At 31.8% G+C, this 17,418-nt stretch overlaps 1 protein-coding gene and 1 pseudogene across 2 annotated transcripts; one reads left to right on the forward strand and one right to left on the reverse strand.

The window, feature by feature from the left end:
• LOC149876693 (uncharacterized) overlaps window positions 1–17,418 on the reverse strand; it is a 615,724-nt pseudogene that overhangs the window by 271,743 nt on the left and 326,563 nt on the right.
• LOC145194805 (DNA-directed RNA polymerase II subunit RPB1-like) lies at window positions 1,078–13,190 on the forward strand. 2 transcript variants are annotated; one of them, XM_090075023.1, is made up of 23 exons: window positions 1,078–1,356; window positions 1,763–2,032; window positions 2,276–2,446; window positions 2,529–2,810; window positions 3,135–3,296; window positions 3,420–3,640; window positions 3,915–4,047; window positions 4,993–5,117; window positions 5,227–5,437; window positions 5,607–5,816; window positions 6,174–6,354; window positions 6,571–6,857; window positions 6,971–7,193; window positions 7,303–7,513; window positions 7,636–7,780; window positions 8,007–8,318; window positions 9,579–9,803; window positions 9,890–10,240; window positions 10,359–10,533; window positions 10,655–10,767; window positions 10,877–11,080; window positions 11,194–11,383; window positions 11,509–13,190. In XM_090075023.1, the coding sequence occupies exons 1-23, from the start codon at window positions 1,267–1,269 to the stop codon at window positions 12,996–12,998; spliced, it is 5,982 nt and encodes a 1,993-aa protein (XP_089931149.1). In that variant the 5' UTR covers window positions 1,078–1,266; the 3' UTR covers window positions 12,999–13,190. The 2 variants fall into 2 exon arrangements, with proteins under 2 accessions (XP_089931149.1, XP_089931150.1); XM_090075024.1 differs by lacking the exons at window positions 1,078–1,356; window positions 1,763–2,032; window positions 2,276–2,446; ... (2 more) ...; window positions 3,420–3,640; window positions 3,915–4,047 and adding an exon at window positions 4,762–4,806.

The following is a 17,418-nucleotide window of genomic DNA, read 5'->3' on the forward strand; positions in this document are numbered from 1 at the left end:
CATGACTTATGAGTTGGGTTGCCATAACAATTCCAAGAGTAAACTTTGGAAAGTTTAAGTCTTCAGTTAAAAATAAGTGATCAGCACACACTCGCGCTACAGCGACCTCTTTGGGATTAAAAACACTTAAAATATTTTTTTAAATAGTGTACATGGAGGTACTTAAAGATCGGCTCTTTCTAGATATAAAAACTTTTTAACAAACTGATTTGATTTGTTCAAGAAATCACTTAAGGATTGTCTCGCCTCTAAGAGTTTGATCTTTACATGGTCGTTTTAATCTTTGCTTGTCAGTCGCATGATTGTGCTGCTAATTATCAAAACAGTTTTTACAATTCTACGAGGCTGCATTCAGTATTAAGCGGATCAACAAATGACTTAACAGTTAGGGGTGAAAATGCGGAGCAAGTTCGAGTGCACAAGTAGAATAGTTTTAAAGGTGGAAACTTCGAATAGCTTAATATTTAAATGTAAAATTCAAAAAAAGTTTGACATTTCCACTGAAAGAATGTTAACGCCGTGCCATCTAGAACGACCCGTGCAATTTTAAATAGTAGAAGCTATGGTTTAACGTACCTTTTCTTCTACGTCTTATATCTACTGATCGGCCGAATTTCACAAATCAATTTATTAAACTTTAACACAAAACTTTAACTAAGAAATTGCAAATGACACATTGATTTAAGCTAGAGGACATCTAATGTTTTAATTAAAAATGTTTATTACATTAAAAAATTATCCGCTTCAGATTTGACGAAAAATGTTTTTTGTATTTAAAAGAAAGATAATTGAGAAGCTTTTGTAAAATATCATGTATGCTAGCAATTTGATCTAAAATAAAAGAGAAGCCATCTAAACTCTATAATTTGGAGATTCAAGTTTCATAGTTTACTTTAAAATTTTGAAACAGTACGAAAACAACATTTTACTTTGCAGTTTCAAATCACATAAATCATGATATCGGCGCACTAAAAAAATTATACAATAGTTTGACTGGCCACTTATTACCTGTAAAATCGGCCATAGACCTCCCGCAAAGAGAAATTTTCTATAAATTCTGTAAAAAACGTTCTCTTTTAACGCGCTTTCAGTAAAGCGCAATGCTGATCTGCAGGAGTAGCTGTCTAGAGTTAACTTTGTTAGATATTTATTGTATTATTATTCAGTTGCGCAGTGTGTGAAAACCACCACGTGGTTGAAAGTATACAATAAACTTGCTGCAGTGTACCTTATAACAATACCCCTATTTAGATATTAAAAGTAAAAATGCCAGGTCCCACAACCCAACTACATTCAAGTGCACCACTGAGATTGGTGAAAAAAGTTCAATTCGGTGTACTCAGTCCTGATGAAATTGTGAGTAAATAATAAAATACTTCTCCATAAAAAAGGTTGTAGCCATTTATAGCAGTAATAAATTTTAAGAATCCAATATCTTAAAAACCTTTGTTCCTTATTTTAAAATAACCTTTCACACTAAGGGCTGATAAAAATTCAGGGATGCTATGTCAGATCTCTGATATACAAGTTATTCATACTCTTAGCAAAGAAAAATTAAAAACAACTACAAAAGTACTTTACAAGTGGGATCTATACCTAATGAAAGGGAGTCTTTAATTAATATAATGTGAATAGTTTATTGAAAGCCTTATTGAATCCTGACCACAATAGATTTTGGTTATCCTCACACCAAAATCTGTTGCGATCATGATGACAATTTATCTTTCATAAAGAGACGTCTGTATTTTATCTTTCTATAAAGAGACGCATGTCTGTTACTGATGGTGGAATTCGTTATGCAGAAACTATGGAAGCTGGTAAACCAAAGTTATGTGGTTTAATGGACCCTCGTCAAGGTACAACTGACCGGATGACTCGATGTCAAACATGTGCTGGAAACATGACTGAATGTCCTGGTCACTTTGGGCATATTGAACTCTCAAAGCCTGTGTTTCATATAGGTTTCTTGACAATGACAATTAAGATAATGAGATGCTTTTGTTTCTACTGCTCAAAGTTATTGGTTGATAAAGTATGTATATATATTTTGATATTGTTTTAATTGTATGTGTTTTTAAGTCACACTGTTAAACAACAAAAGCATGAAAAGGCTTTTTTTAGTTTATTAGTTTGTAAAAATGATTACTTAACACTTTATAGAGATTTTGATAATAATTAAAAAATGGTTCCATTAAAGAGTAAAAAAAAATTAACTTTTAAAAACAGTTTGGTATTTTACCATATTTTTTAAAATTAGTTGTTTTTTTTGGTTTAGAATCACCCAAAGCTTTTAGAAATCCTATCTAAAACCAAGTCACAACCAAAGAAAAGATTTCAGCATGTTTATGATTTGTGTAAAGGTAAAAGCATTTGTGAAGGTGGTGATGTAATGGATCAACAATTTGATGCAAATCTGGTTAACAACGAAGAACAAGCTGAGAAAAAAGTAATGATAACTTAAACATATGTTGATTTCTTTTGCAGTGAATTTTAAATGAAAATAAAAATGACAAGAAATTTTCTTTAAGGGTCATGGTGGTTGCGGGCGATATCAACCCCAAATTCGAAGACAAGGTTTGGATTTAACTGCTGAATGGAAAAATGTTAATGAGGATTCTCAAGAGAAAAAAATTTCTTTAACTGCTGAGCGAGTGTATGAAATTTTTAAACGTATTTCCGATGATGAATGTGATATTTTGGGCATGGATGCAAAATTTTGTAGGCCTGACTGGCTTATAGTAACTGTTCTTCCAGTACCTCCTTTATCTGTAAGACCAGCTGTTGTGATGAATGGAAGTGCAAGGAACCAGGTGAGTCAAATTGGGTATTTATTAGCTGATATAATTTGTAGCTAAGCAATAGATTACTGATGTTTAATTGGAAATCTTTTCATTAAGTTATAAGCATATGACTAACCTGCCAAACGTTTCCTTACTGTAAAGCATTAAACATTATGCCAAGATGATTATGGCATAACCATTTTGGCATAAAGTTTAGTTTTTTGTTGCATATTTATTTTACAATCCCGATTTTCAATACTAGTCTTCTTTAGATGGTGGTAATTTTTTTTTCAAGTAGTTACTCATAGTTGATATATTTGAATAAAGAACAGAACTTTCATTTTTTGATTTTAGGATGATCTGACTCACAAACTTGCAGACATTATTAAAGCAAACAACCAGTTAAAACGCAATGAAATGAATGGGGCAGCCGCTCATGTTATTGCACAAGACATGATGATGTTGCAGTTCCATGTTGCAACACTTACTGATAATGAGCTTCCTGGACTTCCAAGGGTAACTAAAGTTTATGAGTTATTTTAATCACAATTGTTAATTTTTTTTTTTTGAGATTTATTGCTATAAATAACTATAACTAAGAGTTGGTTATGGGGAATTGTCTATAAATTACTTTTGTAGGCTCAGCAAAAATCAGGGAGACCTTTGAAATCAATCAAACAAAGATTGAAGAGTAAGGAAGGTCGTCTAAGAGGTAATTTGATGGGAAAGCGTGTTGATTTTTCAGCTCGTGCTGTTATTACTCCAGATCCTAACTTAGATATAGATCAGGTTGGAACACCAAAAACAATTGCAATGAATCTTACATATCCTGAAATTGTGACACCCTTTAATATTGACAGGTAAATTTATCCTAATTTCAATTCAAATATATTTATTATTTCTTAATGTTCTTAACACATGAGCTTAAATTTTCAACCATCTGGAATTGTAGTTTGATTAATTATTGGATAGTTGGATAAAGAAAAATAAGTCAGTTATCAAGCATCATTATAATATTTTGTTATATAAATTGGTTTTTGTTAAACTTCTATTAAATATCAAACTTTATGTTAAAAATAACAATAAAATAACAAATATCAAAAAAAGGTTTGATATTTGTTATTTTATCTAAAGATTACAAGAGCTTGTACGACGTGGTCCAACTCATTATCCTGGAGCTAAATACATCATTCGTGATAATGGTGAAAGAATAGACTTACGTTTTCACCCAAAAACAAGTGATCTTCATTTGCAGTTTGGATATAAGGTGAATAAATTTCTGCTCTGCATCTTTTCGTGATTGTATATGGTAAGAAATTTGCAGTTTGGATATAAGGTGAATAAATTTCTGCTCTACATCTTTCCATGATTGTATATGGTAAGAAATTTGCAGTTTGGATATAAGGTGAATAAATTTCTGCTCTGAATCTTTTCATGATGGTATATGGTAAGAAATTTGCAGTTTGGATATAAGGTGAATAAATTTCTGCTCTGCATCTTTTCATGATTGTATATGGTAAGAAATTTGCAGTTTGGATATAAGGTGAGTAAATTTCTGCTCTGCATCTTTTCATGATTGTATATGGTAAGAAATTTGCAGTTTGGATATAAGGTGAATAAATTTCTGCTCTGAATCTTTTCATGATTGTATATGGTAAGAAATTAGCAGTTTGGATATAAGGTGAGTAAATTTCTGCTCTGCATCTTTTCATGATGGTATATGGTAAGAAATTTGCAGTTTGGATATAAGGTGAATAAATTTCTGCTCTGCATCTTTTCGTGATTGTATATGGTAAGAAATTTGCAGTTTGGATATAAGGTGAATAAGTTTCTGCTCTGCATCTTTTCATGATGGTATATGGTAAGAAATTTGCAGTTTGGATATAAGGTGAATAAGTTTCTGCTCTGCATCATTTCATGATTGTATATGGTAAGAAATTTGCAGTTTGGATATAAGGTGAATAAGTTTCTGCTCTGCATCATTTCATGATTGTATATGGTAAGAAATTTGCAGTTTGGATATAAGGTGAATAAGTTTCTGCTCTGCATCATTTCATGATGGTATATGGTAAGAAATTTGGTTTTTAGATTGTTTGAATGACATCCTGTTATGTTTATACCATATTTTTACATTTTGCATTAACTATAATACCTTTAAATTTTTTAACTCTTATATCTATACTTTTGTAATTCTTATATTTCAAATCTTAAGGTTGAAAGGCATATTATTGATAATGATGTAGTTGTATTTAATCGACAACCTACTCTCCACAAGATGAGCATGATGGGTCATAGAGTTAAAGTACTACCATGGTCTACTTTTCGATTAAATTTAAGGTAAATAACATCATTAAAGTTCTTTAGCTTTTCATTGTATATTTATCAATCTTTAATATACTCGCATTAAACAAAAATAAAGATATTGAACAGCTTGTTTATAATTTAGTGTGACTACTCCTTATAATGCTGATTTTGATGGAGATGAGATGAACATGCATATTCCTCAATCAATGGAAACACGAGCAGAGATAACTGAAATTTTGATGGTACCTCGCCAAATTATAACACCACAATCAAACAAGCCATGTATGGGTATTGTGCAGGATTCTTTGTGTGCTGTTCACAAGTTCACTAAAAGAGATGTTTTCTTGGAGAAGGTAAAGAATTCTATAATGCAGTGTCTTAAGTTTGGGATGGGTTCTTTTTAAAATTTAAGAACTTTACTCCTTTAAAAGTAGAAGTTATTACAATTTTGTAACAACTTCTACTTAACTTTAAGTTATTAAGTGTATAAGTATTAGTAATAATGAGTAACTTATTATTTAGGATGTTGTAATGAATCTCCTATTGTGGATTAGAAAATGGGATGGAAAGTTGCCAATTCCTGCTATACTAAAACCTAAGCCATTATGGACTGGAAAACAGATATTTTCTTTATTGATTCCACCAGGAATTAATCATTCTGGTGAGCACAGCACACATCCTGATGATGAATCAAGCGGTCCTTATAGTCACATATCTCCTGGAGATACAAAGGTGTTACTTTAAGTCATTTTAAATACTTGTTGTTTTTTTTTATTTATCTTTTAGATGTAATCTTTTTAGAGGTGGATATGGAGGGAAAAAAATTCAATTATGATTTAATTTATTTTTAACTAAAAAATTATGTTCTAGTCAAGTTAATATTGATTTGTTTGTAAGAAATAGTAGCTGAAAGGAAATATATTTTTTTGTAGGGTATTCAGAATATTTTTATAGAATGTTGTTGTTTTGGTTTGGTTTGGATTGTATTGGATTGGATTGGATTGGATTGGATTGGATTGGATTGGATTTAAAAAAAGAAATAATAGTCCAAATTATTCTATTAAAAACTATTTATAAATTCTTTTTCAGGTATTGATTGAAGATGGTGAGTTAATATCAGGAATTGTCTGTAAAAAGACTGTTGGGACTTCAGGAAACTCTTTAGTTCATATTATTATGGCTGAAGAAGGGCCTGAGATAGCAAAGGAGTTCTATGGAGATATACAAAAAGTTACAAATAATTGGTTCCTTGTTGAAGGACATAGTATAGGTATTAGGAGAATATTTTTATTTTTGCTTTCAATCTTTTATTATTATATTAGAGTTTCTTATTTAAAAAGAGATCAAGAATATTGATCAATACTCTGGAATTGTTTTGTGTTGTGTTCCTTATTTTGTCTTAGTGCTGCTCTTTATTACTTCCTCTTAATAGTGTTGTACACTTTTATATTACATTTGATGTTTTACAATTTTATAACTTCTCTAGGTATTGGAGATTGCATTGCTGACCAAGAAACATATTCAGACATTCAAAATACTATCAAAAAGTCAAAACAAGAGGTAAATGAAGTTATAGAACAGGCACATACTAATCAACTTGAACCTACACCTGGTAACTCCCTTCGTCAAACTTTTGAAAATAAAGTAAACAGAATCTTGAACGAGTGTCGTGATAAAACTGGAGCAAGTGCTCAAAAAAGTTTATCTGAGTTTAATAATTTCAAGTCCATGGTGGTTGCTGGTTCCAAAGGTTCAAAGATTAATATTTCACAGGTATTTTATATTTTTTGTGTTTTTTAATATTTCTGATTGTCTGGGCTTGTTATATTATAGATTATTTTGATGAAGAATAAATAAGTAAAAATAAACCTCAAGTTACTCTTTAGATCATTGCAGTTGTTGGTCAACAAAATGTTGAAGGCAAGCGAATACCATTTGGATTTAGACATAGAACACTTCCTCATTTTAACAAAGATGATTATGGTCCTGAATCACGTGGTTTTGTTGAAAATTCTTATCTTGCTGGTCTTACTCCAACTGAGTTTTTCTTCCATGCCATGGGAGGTAGAGAAGGATTAATTGATACAGCTGTAAAAACCTCTGAGACAGGTAACCTGATACAGCTTTTATATATATATATATATATATATATATTTTTTGTTACTAAGTTTGATTTTTTCTATTGAACTTATTTTTCATTGTTTTATGTTTTTTTAAGGATACATCCAGAGAAGGTTGATAAAAGCTATGGAGAGTGTTATGGTAGCTTACGATGGCACAGTTCGAAATTCAAATCGATATGTCATTCAACTCTGTTACGGTGAAGATGGAATGGCAGGTGAGCACATTGAAGGTCAAGAACTGGCATCAATTAAGCCATCAAATGCAATGTTTAATCGAATGTTTTACTTTGATATCAGCAATGAGAGGTGAAATACTTTGAAGATTAATACCATGCCTATAATTTGTTCATTTCTTGTTTCTATTGATAACATGCTCTTGGATTATTTTGACTTGAAATTTTATATTTAAAAAAAAAAATTTTTTTTAGACGACTAAAGAATATTTTAAATGAAGATGTTGTGAGAAATATGCACTCAGATTCCACAACTGCTCATGCAATAGAAGAAGAATTTCGCCAACTGAAAGACGATCGAGAAATGCTTAGGCGAATCTTCCCAAATGGTAATAAAAAGGTAATGTGTTAGTTATAGTTTCACTTTTGTGCATAACTCATTAGTGTGTAACTGATTATAATTAGTTTCATTGCACTTTTGAGTGTTACTAATTGGCTAGTTAATGGATTATATTTTTAAAAAAAATTTTTCATTTGCAAGACCATTTTATAAAAAAGCTTTTCAAGACCATTTTTTGTTCAAGGAGTTTCAATGTCCTTATTTTATGTTAATCTTTTTTTTATAGGTCAACTTGCCAGTCAAACTTTCCAGATTGATATGGAATTCACAAAAAATGTTTAAAGTTAACCTCAGAGCACCAACTGATCTTTCACCGCTAAAAGTGATCAGTGAGGTGAAAGATTTAACCAAGCGTTTGCTAGTTGTTAAAGGTGACGATAAATTAAGTAAAGAAGCACAGCTAAATGCAACCATGTTGTTCCAAATTCACCTTCGTTCAACATTGTGTTCAAAACGTGTTATTGAAGAATTTAGATTAACTTCAGAGGCTTTTGATTGGTTGTTAGGTGAAGTAGAAGCACGCTTTAATCTTGCACAGGTATTTTTTTAGTTTTTTTTTTCACTAAAAAGTTTACAAATCCACAAGGAATAGTAGGGTTTAAACCATGAGTTTAATATTCTCTGACAACTTTGGACATGCTTCAAGTTCATTAGTTAATGTTAAGCAAGTTCTAATATAAGTTTTGGTATTGCTTATGTTGCATATTTCCTAATTTTTATTATTAGTTTAAACCCATAAATGTGGTTTTACTTAGATTATTTCACTTTGATTTGGAAAAGTTTTATAATTATATCATTTTTATCTTGTTTACACTTATTTCAAGTACAATGGTGTTTTGAAATGAAAACCAGTAGGATATTGATTTCTATTTTAAAGTTCATTTGTAATTGAAACAAATGAGTGGGACACTTTGTGTTGAAGAGTTGAACATTTTTTATATTTTCATAAGTTTAAAAAGAAGATTAACCAATATTTTTGTATATCAACTTGTTAAGTATTGTTATTGCCTAATGTAAATCATATCTGGCTTTTGTATATCAACTTAACTTGTTAAGTATTGTTATTGCCTAATGTAAATCATATCTGGCTTTTGGCATAATAATTTTTTTTTACTTAAAAAAAAATTCAAGTCAAGGCTGTTTAAATTTGGGTAATACTTACATTTTTTATACATTATATTAGTATTATATTATATTTAATTTATATTATATTTAGTTTCTGATTTGGTCTTGTTTTAAAGAAATGTAACAACAGATCCTTTTCTTAATTCTTTTTTAAAGAGAAAAACGTTCATTTGTTAAGGATGTGTCATTTATTAAAATTTTTTATAGATTTTCTTTTGTCTCTCTTTGTGAGTATTTCACTCTTTCTTTATGCTTGTTGACTATTTTCGCTTTAGGCTCAATTTTTCTAAAACTAAAGATGTTTCAACTAGCTCCAGTCCTCTCCTTTAGCATCTATCTATTCATAAAATAAATTTAAGACTAGCTGCTAACAAGTTGTGTACAATCTCCATCCAATAGATTGTTATTTCATAGTAACAACTCGTGTTATCGGATTGAATGTGATAATGATCATTGCTCTGATTGCTTGTAACTAATGACATCAGTAGAATTAAGTTCTGATTTAAATCTGTTATTTTTAACTTTCTTTTGTCAAGTGTCACCTTCAGTCCTATGCCATTCAAAGGTTTCTCATATGTAACAAATGGTATTTTTTTTAAATTGTCATTTCAAATAAATTCACTTTTTTTCTTGACTTACATTAGAAACCTGAAATAAAATATTTGTTTCTTAGGCACAGCCTGGTGAAATGGTTGGTGCCTTAGCTGCTCAATCACTTGGTGAACCTGCAACACAGATGACATTGAATACATTTCATTATGCTGGTGTATCTGCAAAAAATGTAACTCTTGGTGTCCCAAGGTTAAAAGAAATTATAAATGTTTCTAAGAAACCAAAAACTCCTTCCCTAACAGTTTTCTTACTTGGTCAAGCTGCTAGAGATGCTGAACATGCTAAGGTAGTTTATTTACCCTTTTTACTTACTTTTACTAATCCTGTTTTGTTTTATTTGGTTTTTAGAAGTTTTTAAGTTTTATTTTATAGGATGTTCTCTGTCGCTTGGAGCATACGACTCTTCGAAAAGTCACAGCTAATACAGCTATATACTACGATCCTGATCCACAAAATACAGTTATCTCAGAAGATCAAGACTTTGTTAATGTTTACTATGAAATGCCTGATTTTGATCCAGCACGCATGTCTCCATGGTTATTGCGTATAGAACTAGATCGTAAAAGAATGACAGACAGCAAGTTAAGCATGGAACAAATTGCTGATAAAATTAATCAGGGATTTGGAGATGATTTGAACTGCATTTTTAATGATGATAATGCTGAGAAACTAGTGCTCAGAATCCGAATTATGAGTAGTGGTGATGATAGCAAAAATATGGAGGTGATTAAAATTGTTAATTAAAAAAAAAAAAAATCATCTTTTCCAACTTTTTTTTGAGTTAAAAAGATGAAGTAAAAATGAAGTTAAAATAACATTTTTCTAATATTTTTTTTATTAGGAAGAAGAGCAGTTAGACAAGATGGAAGATGATGTATTTCTAAGATGCATTGAAGCCAATATGTTGACAGACATGACCTTACAAGGAATAGAATCTATTGCTAAAGTGTACATGCATTTACCAAGTGAAGAATCAAAAAAGCGTGTTGTATTTAATGCTGATGGAGAGTTCAAGCGTTAGTGTTTTTGTTTTATTTTTAATTTTTCATGCAAAAATTGTGGATTAATCTATATCACAATATGAAAAAAAAAAACTGTTTCTGAAAAATATAGTGTTTTAATGTTTTTTTTTTTCAGATTTGCAAGAATGGATTTTGGAGACAGATGGTAATGGATTAATGAAAGTCCTTAGTCAGAAAGATATTGATCCAGTAAGAACAACCTCCAATGATATATGCGAGGTCTTCACGGTAAGAATTTTACATTGATTTTTTTCTGAGAAATTTGTCTACTTTTACTATATTAGGACTTTTGTTCCTTTGGATTAATTGTCTACCTTTATTTTTTTTAATGGCGTAGATCTTGGGCATTGAAGCTGTAAGAAAATCTGTTGAAAAAGAAATGGATCATGTTATTTCATTTGATGGTTCTTATGTCAACTACAGGCATTTGTCATTATTGTGTGATATAATGACATCAAAAGGTCATTTGATGGCTATTACACGTCATGGTATTAATAGGCAAGAAGTTGGTTGTCTCATGAGATGCTCGTTTGAAGAAACTGTAAGTCTTATTGAAATACTTTTAAAAATGAGTTCTTTTTTTCTACATACTTCACATTAACTTATTTGATTACGGATTGCGTGCTGACTTTATAAATTTACATTTGTCTTAAGGTCGATGTCTTGGTTGAAGCAGCATTCCATGCAGAAGCTGATCATTTACGTGGCGTCAGTGAGAATATTATTCTTGGACAGCTTCCACCAGTTGGTACTGGTTGCTTTAATTTGATGCTAGATGCTGAAAAATGTAAAGAGGGAATGGAAATACCTTTAAATATAGGGGAAGGACACGGAATGATGCCAGGTATCTATTTTAAATGATGCTTTAAAAAAAGGGGTTGTATTATAATTTTTACATGCAGATGTTTAAAGTTTATAAGTAGAATTAAAAAGCATCTAAAAAAAAGTCAAAATCATTTTTTTAAATAGGTGGTGGTGTTTTTTTTGGCTCATCCGCATCTCCATCAAATGCTATGTCACCCCTGATGACTCCTTGGAATCAAGGTCATACACCTGGCTATGGAGATGTATGGTCTCCAGCCCTAGGCTCTGGAATGACACCTGGAGCTGCTGCTTTTTCACCTTCTGCACTTTCAGACGCAAGTGGATTCAGTCCTGCTGGTGGGTTTAGCCCTGCTTGGAGCCCACAAGATCCTATGTCTTTAGGATCTCCTGACTCGTCGCCGTATATCCCAAGCCCAGCAAGAAATTCTATGAGTCCAAGTTATTCTCCGAATTCTCCCGCGTTTAATCCAACATCACCAGCAATGTCACCTGCATCGCCAGGGTATTCACCTACATCTCCTTCTTATAGTCCGACTTCTCCAGGATATAGCCCAACAAGTCCGAGCTACAGTCCTACTTCTCCTGGTTATAGCCCAACTTCACCGAGTTATTCCCCTACTTCTCCATCCTATTCACCAACATCACCAAGCTATAGTCCAACGAGTCCGAGCTATTCGCCTACTTCTCCGAGCTATAGTCCCACGTCACCAAGTTATTCACCTACATCTCCCTCATATTCGCCAACTTCACCCTCGTATAGTCCAACAAGCCCAAGTTATAGTCCTACGTCACCAAGTTACAGTCCAACCAGTCCAAGTTATAGCCCGACCTCACCTAGTTATAGTCCTACGTCTCCAAGTTATTCACCGACCTCACCTTCTTATTCTCCAACAAGTCCATCTTATTCTCCGACCAGTCCAAAGTACTCTCCTACGTCACCCAGTTACAGTCCAACATCTCCTTCCTACAGCCCTTCTTCTCCTCAATATTCTCCGACCAGTCCATCATATTCGCCTCAATCACCTTCTTATTCACCCTCCTCTCCAAGTTACTCGCCTACTTCACCTAAGTATAGTCCTACATCTCCTAAGTATTCTCCTACCTCTCCCAAATATAGTCCAACCTCACCAATTTATAGCCCCTCATCGCCATCATACTCTCCATCATCTCCGAACTATTCACCTACAAGTCCAACGTACTCACCAACAAGTCCAGCCTACAGCCCAACATCTCCTAAATATAGCCCAACATCACCCATTTATTCACCAACAAGTCCAGCATATTCTCCAACTTCACCAAGATACAGTCCAACATCACCTGAGTATTCTCCTACAAGTCCAAAATACAGTCCTACATCTCCCCAATATTCTCCTACAAGTCCAAAATACAGCCCTGCGTCACCAACTTATTCTCCTAGTACGCCTACAGATAAGTCACTTGGTTCTATAAACTACAGCCCTCTAGAACCTGATTACAGTCCTGGTACACCTACTTACTCACCGGATGGGACTCCAACTTATTCTCTTGAGGGTCGCGGCTATTCGGCACCTAAAAATAAACCTTTGAATTATTCGCCAAGCTCTCCATCAGGTCCCGGTAGTCCTCAAGAACCATCAAAGTTTAAGCAGAGATAAAGTAAACATTTTTTTCTTGTTTAAACTATAGAAGCAGGAGGAAAAAAAATTATTTTAAAAATTATTTTTAAAAATTATTTTTAAAATATGCTTTCTTTGTAAAATAATATAAAAACTTATATGAGGCGGTTATTTACTGCATTTTTTTTAAACTTCGTTTCATTTAAAATATAGTTTTTGAAAAAACCTTCAGAGACGTTATAATTTTTTTTTTTTAATTCGCTTATCTCACACTACATAATCTGCTGAGTAGTTAATATAAAAAACAGAAGATTTAATAAAGGCAATAATAAACTTCTCCAAAATCTTTTTATTGATAGCATTTTTTTGTTGACTTTAAGTTTGATAATACCTCTTGCCAAACTTTTATATTTTTTTATAAAGATTTTGACTAAAATCTCCCTCCTTAAATTTTATCGTTGGAGCTGAAAAAAAAGTTTCACGTTCTATGTTTATATACAAAGCGATACCTATAAGTTGGAGATAAAAAAAATTTTTTTAAAAAAAATTTGTGCAACAATATAATTTTGGTTTAAGATCTTAAACTTCTCTTCAATAAAACATTCCCCCCCCCCCCTCCCTCCCCTGGTTTTAAAGAAAAATTGATGACAGCCAGTTACTGCTTTACAAGTGAACGAGGACTGGACCAAAAATATTTAGACTAAAAATGCAAATCATGTAGAACGTTTAAATTTCGATTTTCTATTTACATTTCGTGAACAAAGACTTTATGAGCGTTTATATATTAACACTCCGGCTTATATTAACAACGGTCATAAAATCCTTGTAAAGAACATAAAAAATCGAGAAGTAATTTCTTAATAATATAAGAGTTGAAAAAAGTAAACATTAACATTATATATATGATGTACTCCCAAGTGACCACTCGCTGTAGAGTGGTCGTTTGGGAGTACAACTCAAATAAGAATGTAAATGTTTATTTTTTTCACATATTTGGTGGTTTTGAATACTTAACTAATTTTTTCTATCAATTCCTGGTGATTTTTTTTAAAGCGATTCCTGCATTCTCTGTTGAAATGAGATGAGATAAAGTAACTGCCGACTCAAACAAAAGCATGAACTAAGCGATATGACCACTGATCTCTATAATAACTGGATAGCGCAACTCCGAGCAAAACTTCTCATTTTTTGACGCAAAAATCGCCATATTGGAAAGCCCCAAAAATTTTAATCCCGCAAGCTTTAAGTTCTGTTTTTTGGCTTATCGCTTTATCGCACATATCAGATTTCAGCGTTCTGGGGCTTTCCAATATGGGGATTTTGGCGTCAATTTTGATATAAGAGATGCGCTATCCAGTTATTATAGAGATCAGTGGATACGACATAGAGGCCTATCTTGCATGAACACCTTCAATAATCTTTGTACTTTTCCTAACAAATTTTTAGTGCATTTTTTAATTTACAGACTTCCAGCAATTGACATGAATTAACACTATATTGCATAATTAATATTGGTGTACATTTAGAATCATTTAAAAGTTTTTTTTACAAATGAAATCGTTTGAAAAAATTAGGATTGAAATCCGGTCTTTTACTTTTCATTCTCTATGTATAGAAGTTTGATAAGCAATTGTTTTTGTCTCGTTGACCCTTTTAATTGCATATGTAGAATTGGTAGCCGATATACTGACTTTAGGTTAATTCTGACGAACATTCTCTCACGTTAAGGAAAAGTATGGCAAAAAGTCATCTCCGTTTCTGTAAAATTTGAGCCCACAAAAAAAAAAAAATATGTTGTCTAAAATAGAACAAAATATTTTATATCCAACTCCGCTATGAGCAATAAAACTAGAAACACCCATTTTTATTTCCAAATAGTGATTCGCGCTGAACGCATCACAATTATGGATGTCACTTGCGGTATGTGCGCGCTGAAAGCATCACAATTACTGACGTCGCAGCAACTTTTGAAATGACAAAGTGCACTTGTTTAAAGAACGACTTCATCGTCCTAAGAAATCTTAATTTTATTATCTTTACAAACTTAGCATAAACAGAGTTGCTTGTTAATATAAAATATGAATCAACAAAGTGTAAGTGTGAACGGTAAAATCTTCAAATATTTTTTGATCACCATCGGATCGCACAGTTTAATAACTTGATAAGATTGGTCAATTGACGGAAATTCATCGCATATTTTCAAGCAATCATAAAAATTTATACGTTTTTATATTGTTAAAAGACGCTCAATAATAATTTTGCTAGATGCGCAAAGCAAACAAAATCATAAGATTTGATTTTGTTAAAGCCGTTTTTTGCATGGTTTTTACAACCGCAACAGCTCAAAGAAGCTTTTTAAAATAAAAGTTATCTTCAAATCAATGTTATTCATAGAAACCACCTTGGTTTTGATTGGACTAGATTCCTATAGCCTTGAATAGACCAGTTACGCTATTGCAAAAGTCCATTTTATTAAATTTGAGAAGTTTCGGTGACGCTTTCTCTGAACTGTGATTAGGACAGTTTCATCGAATTAGTTCTACTGTTTGAGTCTAGATGTCAGAAGCTCCACATTAAACTTAGTTAGATCCAGGTTCCTAACCAAATAGTCTGTCTGGTTGGGAAAGTATGGCTTTTTTTCATCATCTATGTCTGGATGAAAGATTGTCTATATACTTAATAGGATATGTACTCTTGACACTTTGACGTTTTAAAAGTCGCATAATTTAACTTTAAAATTGTTTTAGTAATAAAGAGTAGTTACTTGTTTGCATCTTCACCGATAAAATGATTATAGTTTAGTTAGTTCGTGACAATTGTTCGTATAATTGTTATATAATTGAGTTTGGGAGAAAGAGAGAGTTTGAAAGAAAGAGAGCGCGAGAGAAATAGAGAGAGTGTGAGAGAAAGACAGAAAGAGAGGATATATATATATATATATATATATATATATTCCCTGTTTTAGGGAACCATGACTCAGAGGTCGAAACATAAACACTAAACGAACTTGAAGATAAAATCCATTGTCTATGCAAGAACAAAGTCCTATTTAAGAAACATCTGCGAACACATAGAAAAAGATCGATTGAGAAATCCCAGGAGAATTTTAGGGAGGTTTTTAAAAAGAGAGCTTTGGGAAGGAGAGAAAAGAAGTTTTGAAAAACACTTCGGCCATAGATAAATAAAAAAAAGAAGTAAAGAGATATTTTCAAAGTAAAAGAAAAGATTTTTAAAATGACAATAGTTCTAATATAAAAAAAAACCATCTTGGCCATGAGTTTGATTACATATTGTTATCTGTATTTGTAAATGTTAAAAAAATAAAGTTGAGTCAACTATTTGAGAGTATTTATTAAGTAAAACGAGAAGGACCACTAGCAAGTATCATTATCATTTTATTTATATTTCGATTGAGCAATTACTTTATCGCAATCTTAATTGTATTAAGCTTTTGTTGCTTTACTTAGGTCTAAAGTGGGGTCTACCATTACACAAACCATACACAAACCACACACCCCCATACAACACTGAGAGCAACCCAATAACCCAATCATAAGCACCCAAACACCCAAAACATAACCAAACATAATTAACCCCTAACATAACCAAACAAAACAAATACATTCCATTAAGACTAAATATATCTCAGGGGCTTTGCGTAATGCTGCCGCTTACATGTAGGTTTTAGAAAAAAACCTGCCCTGGTTAATAGTGTATGTGGGAACAAACCATACATATTCCAGCAAGACTTGACAGTGGTGAAACAAATGTAATGTAACATAACGCAGGGCAGTGCAATCTAAAGCAATATAGTTCAATATAATGTATAATTGCAAAGGTTTTAAAAATGTAAATGGAGTTACATAATTAGGGTAAAAACGGAATTGCATAATTAAGGCAAAAATAAAGTTGCATAGTTAAAGTAAAATAACTTTCTTTAAAAAATGACCCTAATATGCAATATTGAAGAATGTAAAACTTATGTAAAAAATAATTTAACTATTTTTATAAAAAAAAAAAATTTATGTAAACTATTCTTTGCGCCTTTTTCCGTTTTTACTTTTTAATGGTTTAAGAAAAAAACTAGCTTAATGACGTCAGAGCGCAATAATATAATCTTAAAAATACGGGTGTCAAAAACAATCTTTTAATTCTTTATATGTATATTAAATTTTTTTAAACTAACATAATTTTTGTTAATTTTTAATAGCCAATAACACTGAATAATTTTTGATAGTGTCCCGAACAAAGTTCCCCTCATCCCGTTAATTTTTTTTATGATGTTCCGCAAGGTCCATAAGAAATCAAAATTTCAAACAGAAGCGAGTTCTGCAAAACTGTCAAAATTGAGAGATTAAAAAAGTCAACTTTTCTCAAAATTAAAACTTTAGATTTAATTTTGACCTTAAAAAGAAAATTAAAACTTTAGACTCAACTACTTCATAAAATGAAGCAAGTT

Source organism: Hydra viridissima, unplaced genomic scaffold (genome assembly GCF_058129835.1).
Source record: "Hydra viridissima isolate aposymbiotic clone 2 unplaced genomic scaffold, HvirCarnegie_v1 scaffold_18, whole genome shotgun sequence".
Lineage (NCBI taxonomy): Eukaryota > Metazoa > Cnidaria > Hydrozoa > Anthoathecata > Hydridae > Hydra > Hydra viridissima.

Excerpts from the sequence above, each read along its gene's own strand:
- LOC145194805 (XM_090075023.1), top strand. The coding sequence starts at position 1,267 with ATGCCAGGTCCCACAACCCAACTACATTCAAGTGCACCACTGAGATTG. Across the intron at positions 5,118-5,226 it reads ACTTTTCGATTAAATTTAAG|TGTGACTACTCCTTATAATG; the intron begins GTAAATAACATC and ends TTTATAATTTAG. Across the intron at positions 10,534-10,654 it reads TGCTGATGGAGAGTTCAAGC|ATTTGCAAGAATGGATTTTG; the intron begins GTTAGTGTTTTT and ends TTTTTTTTTCAG.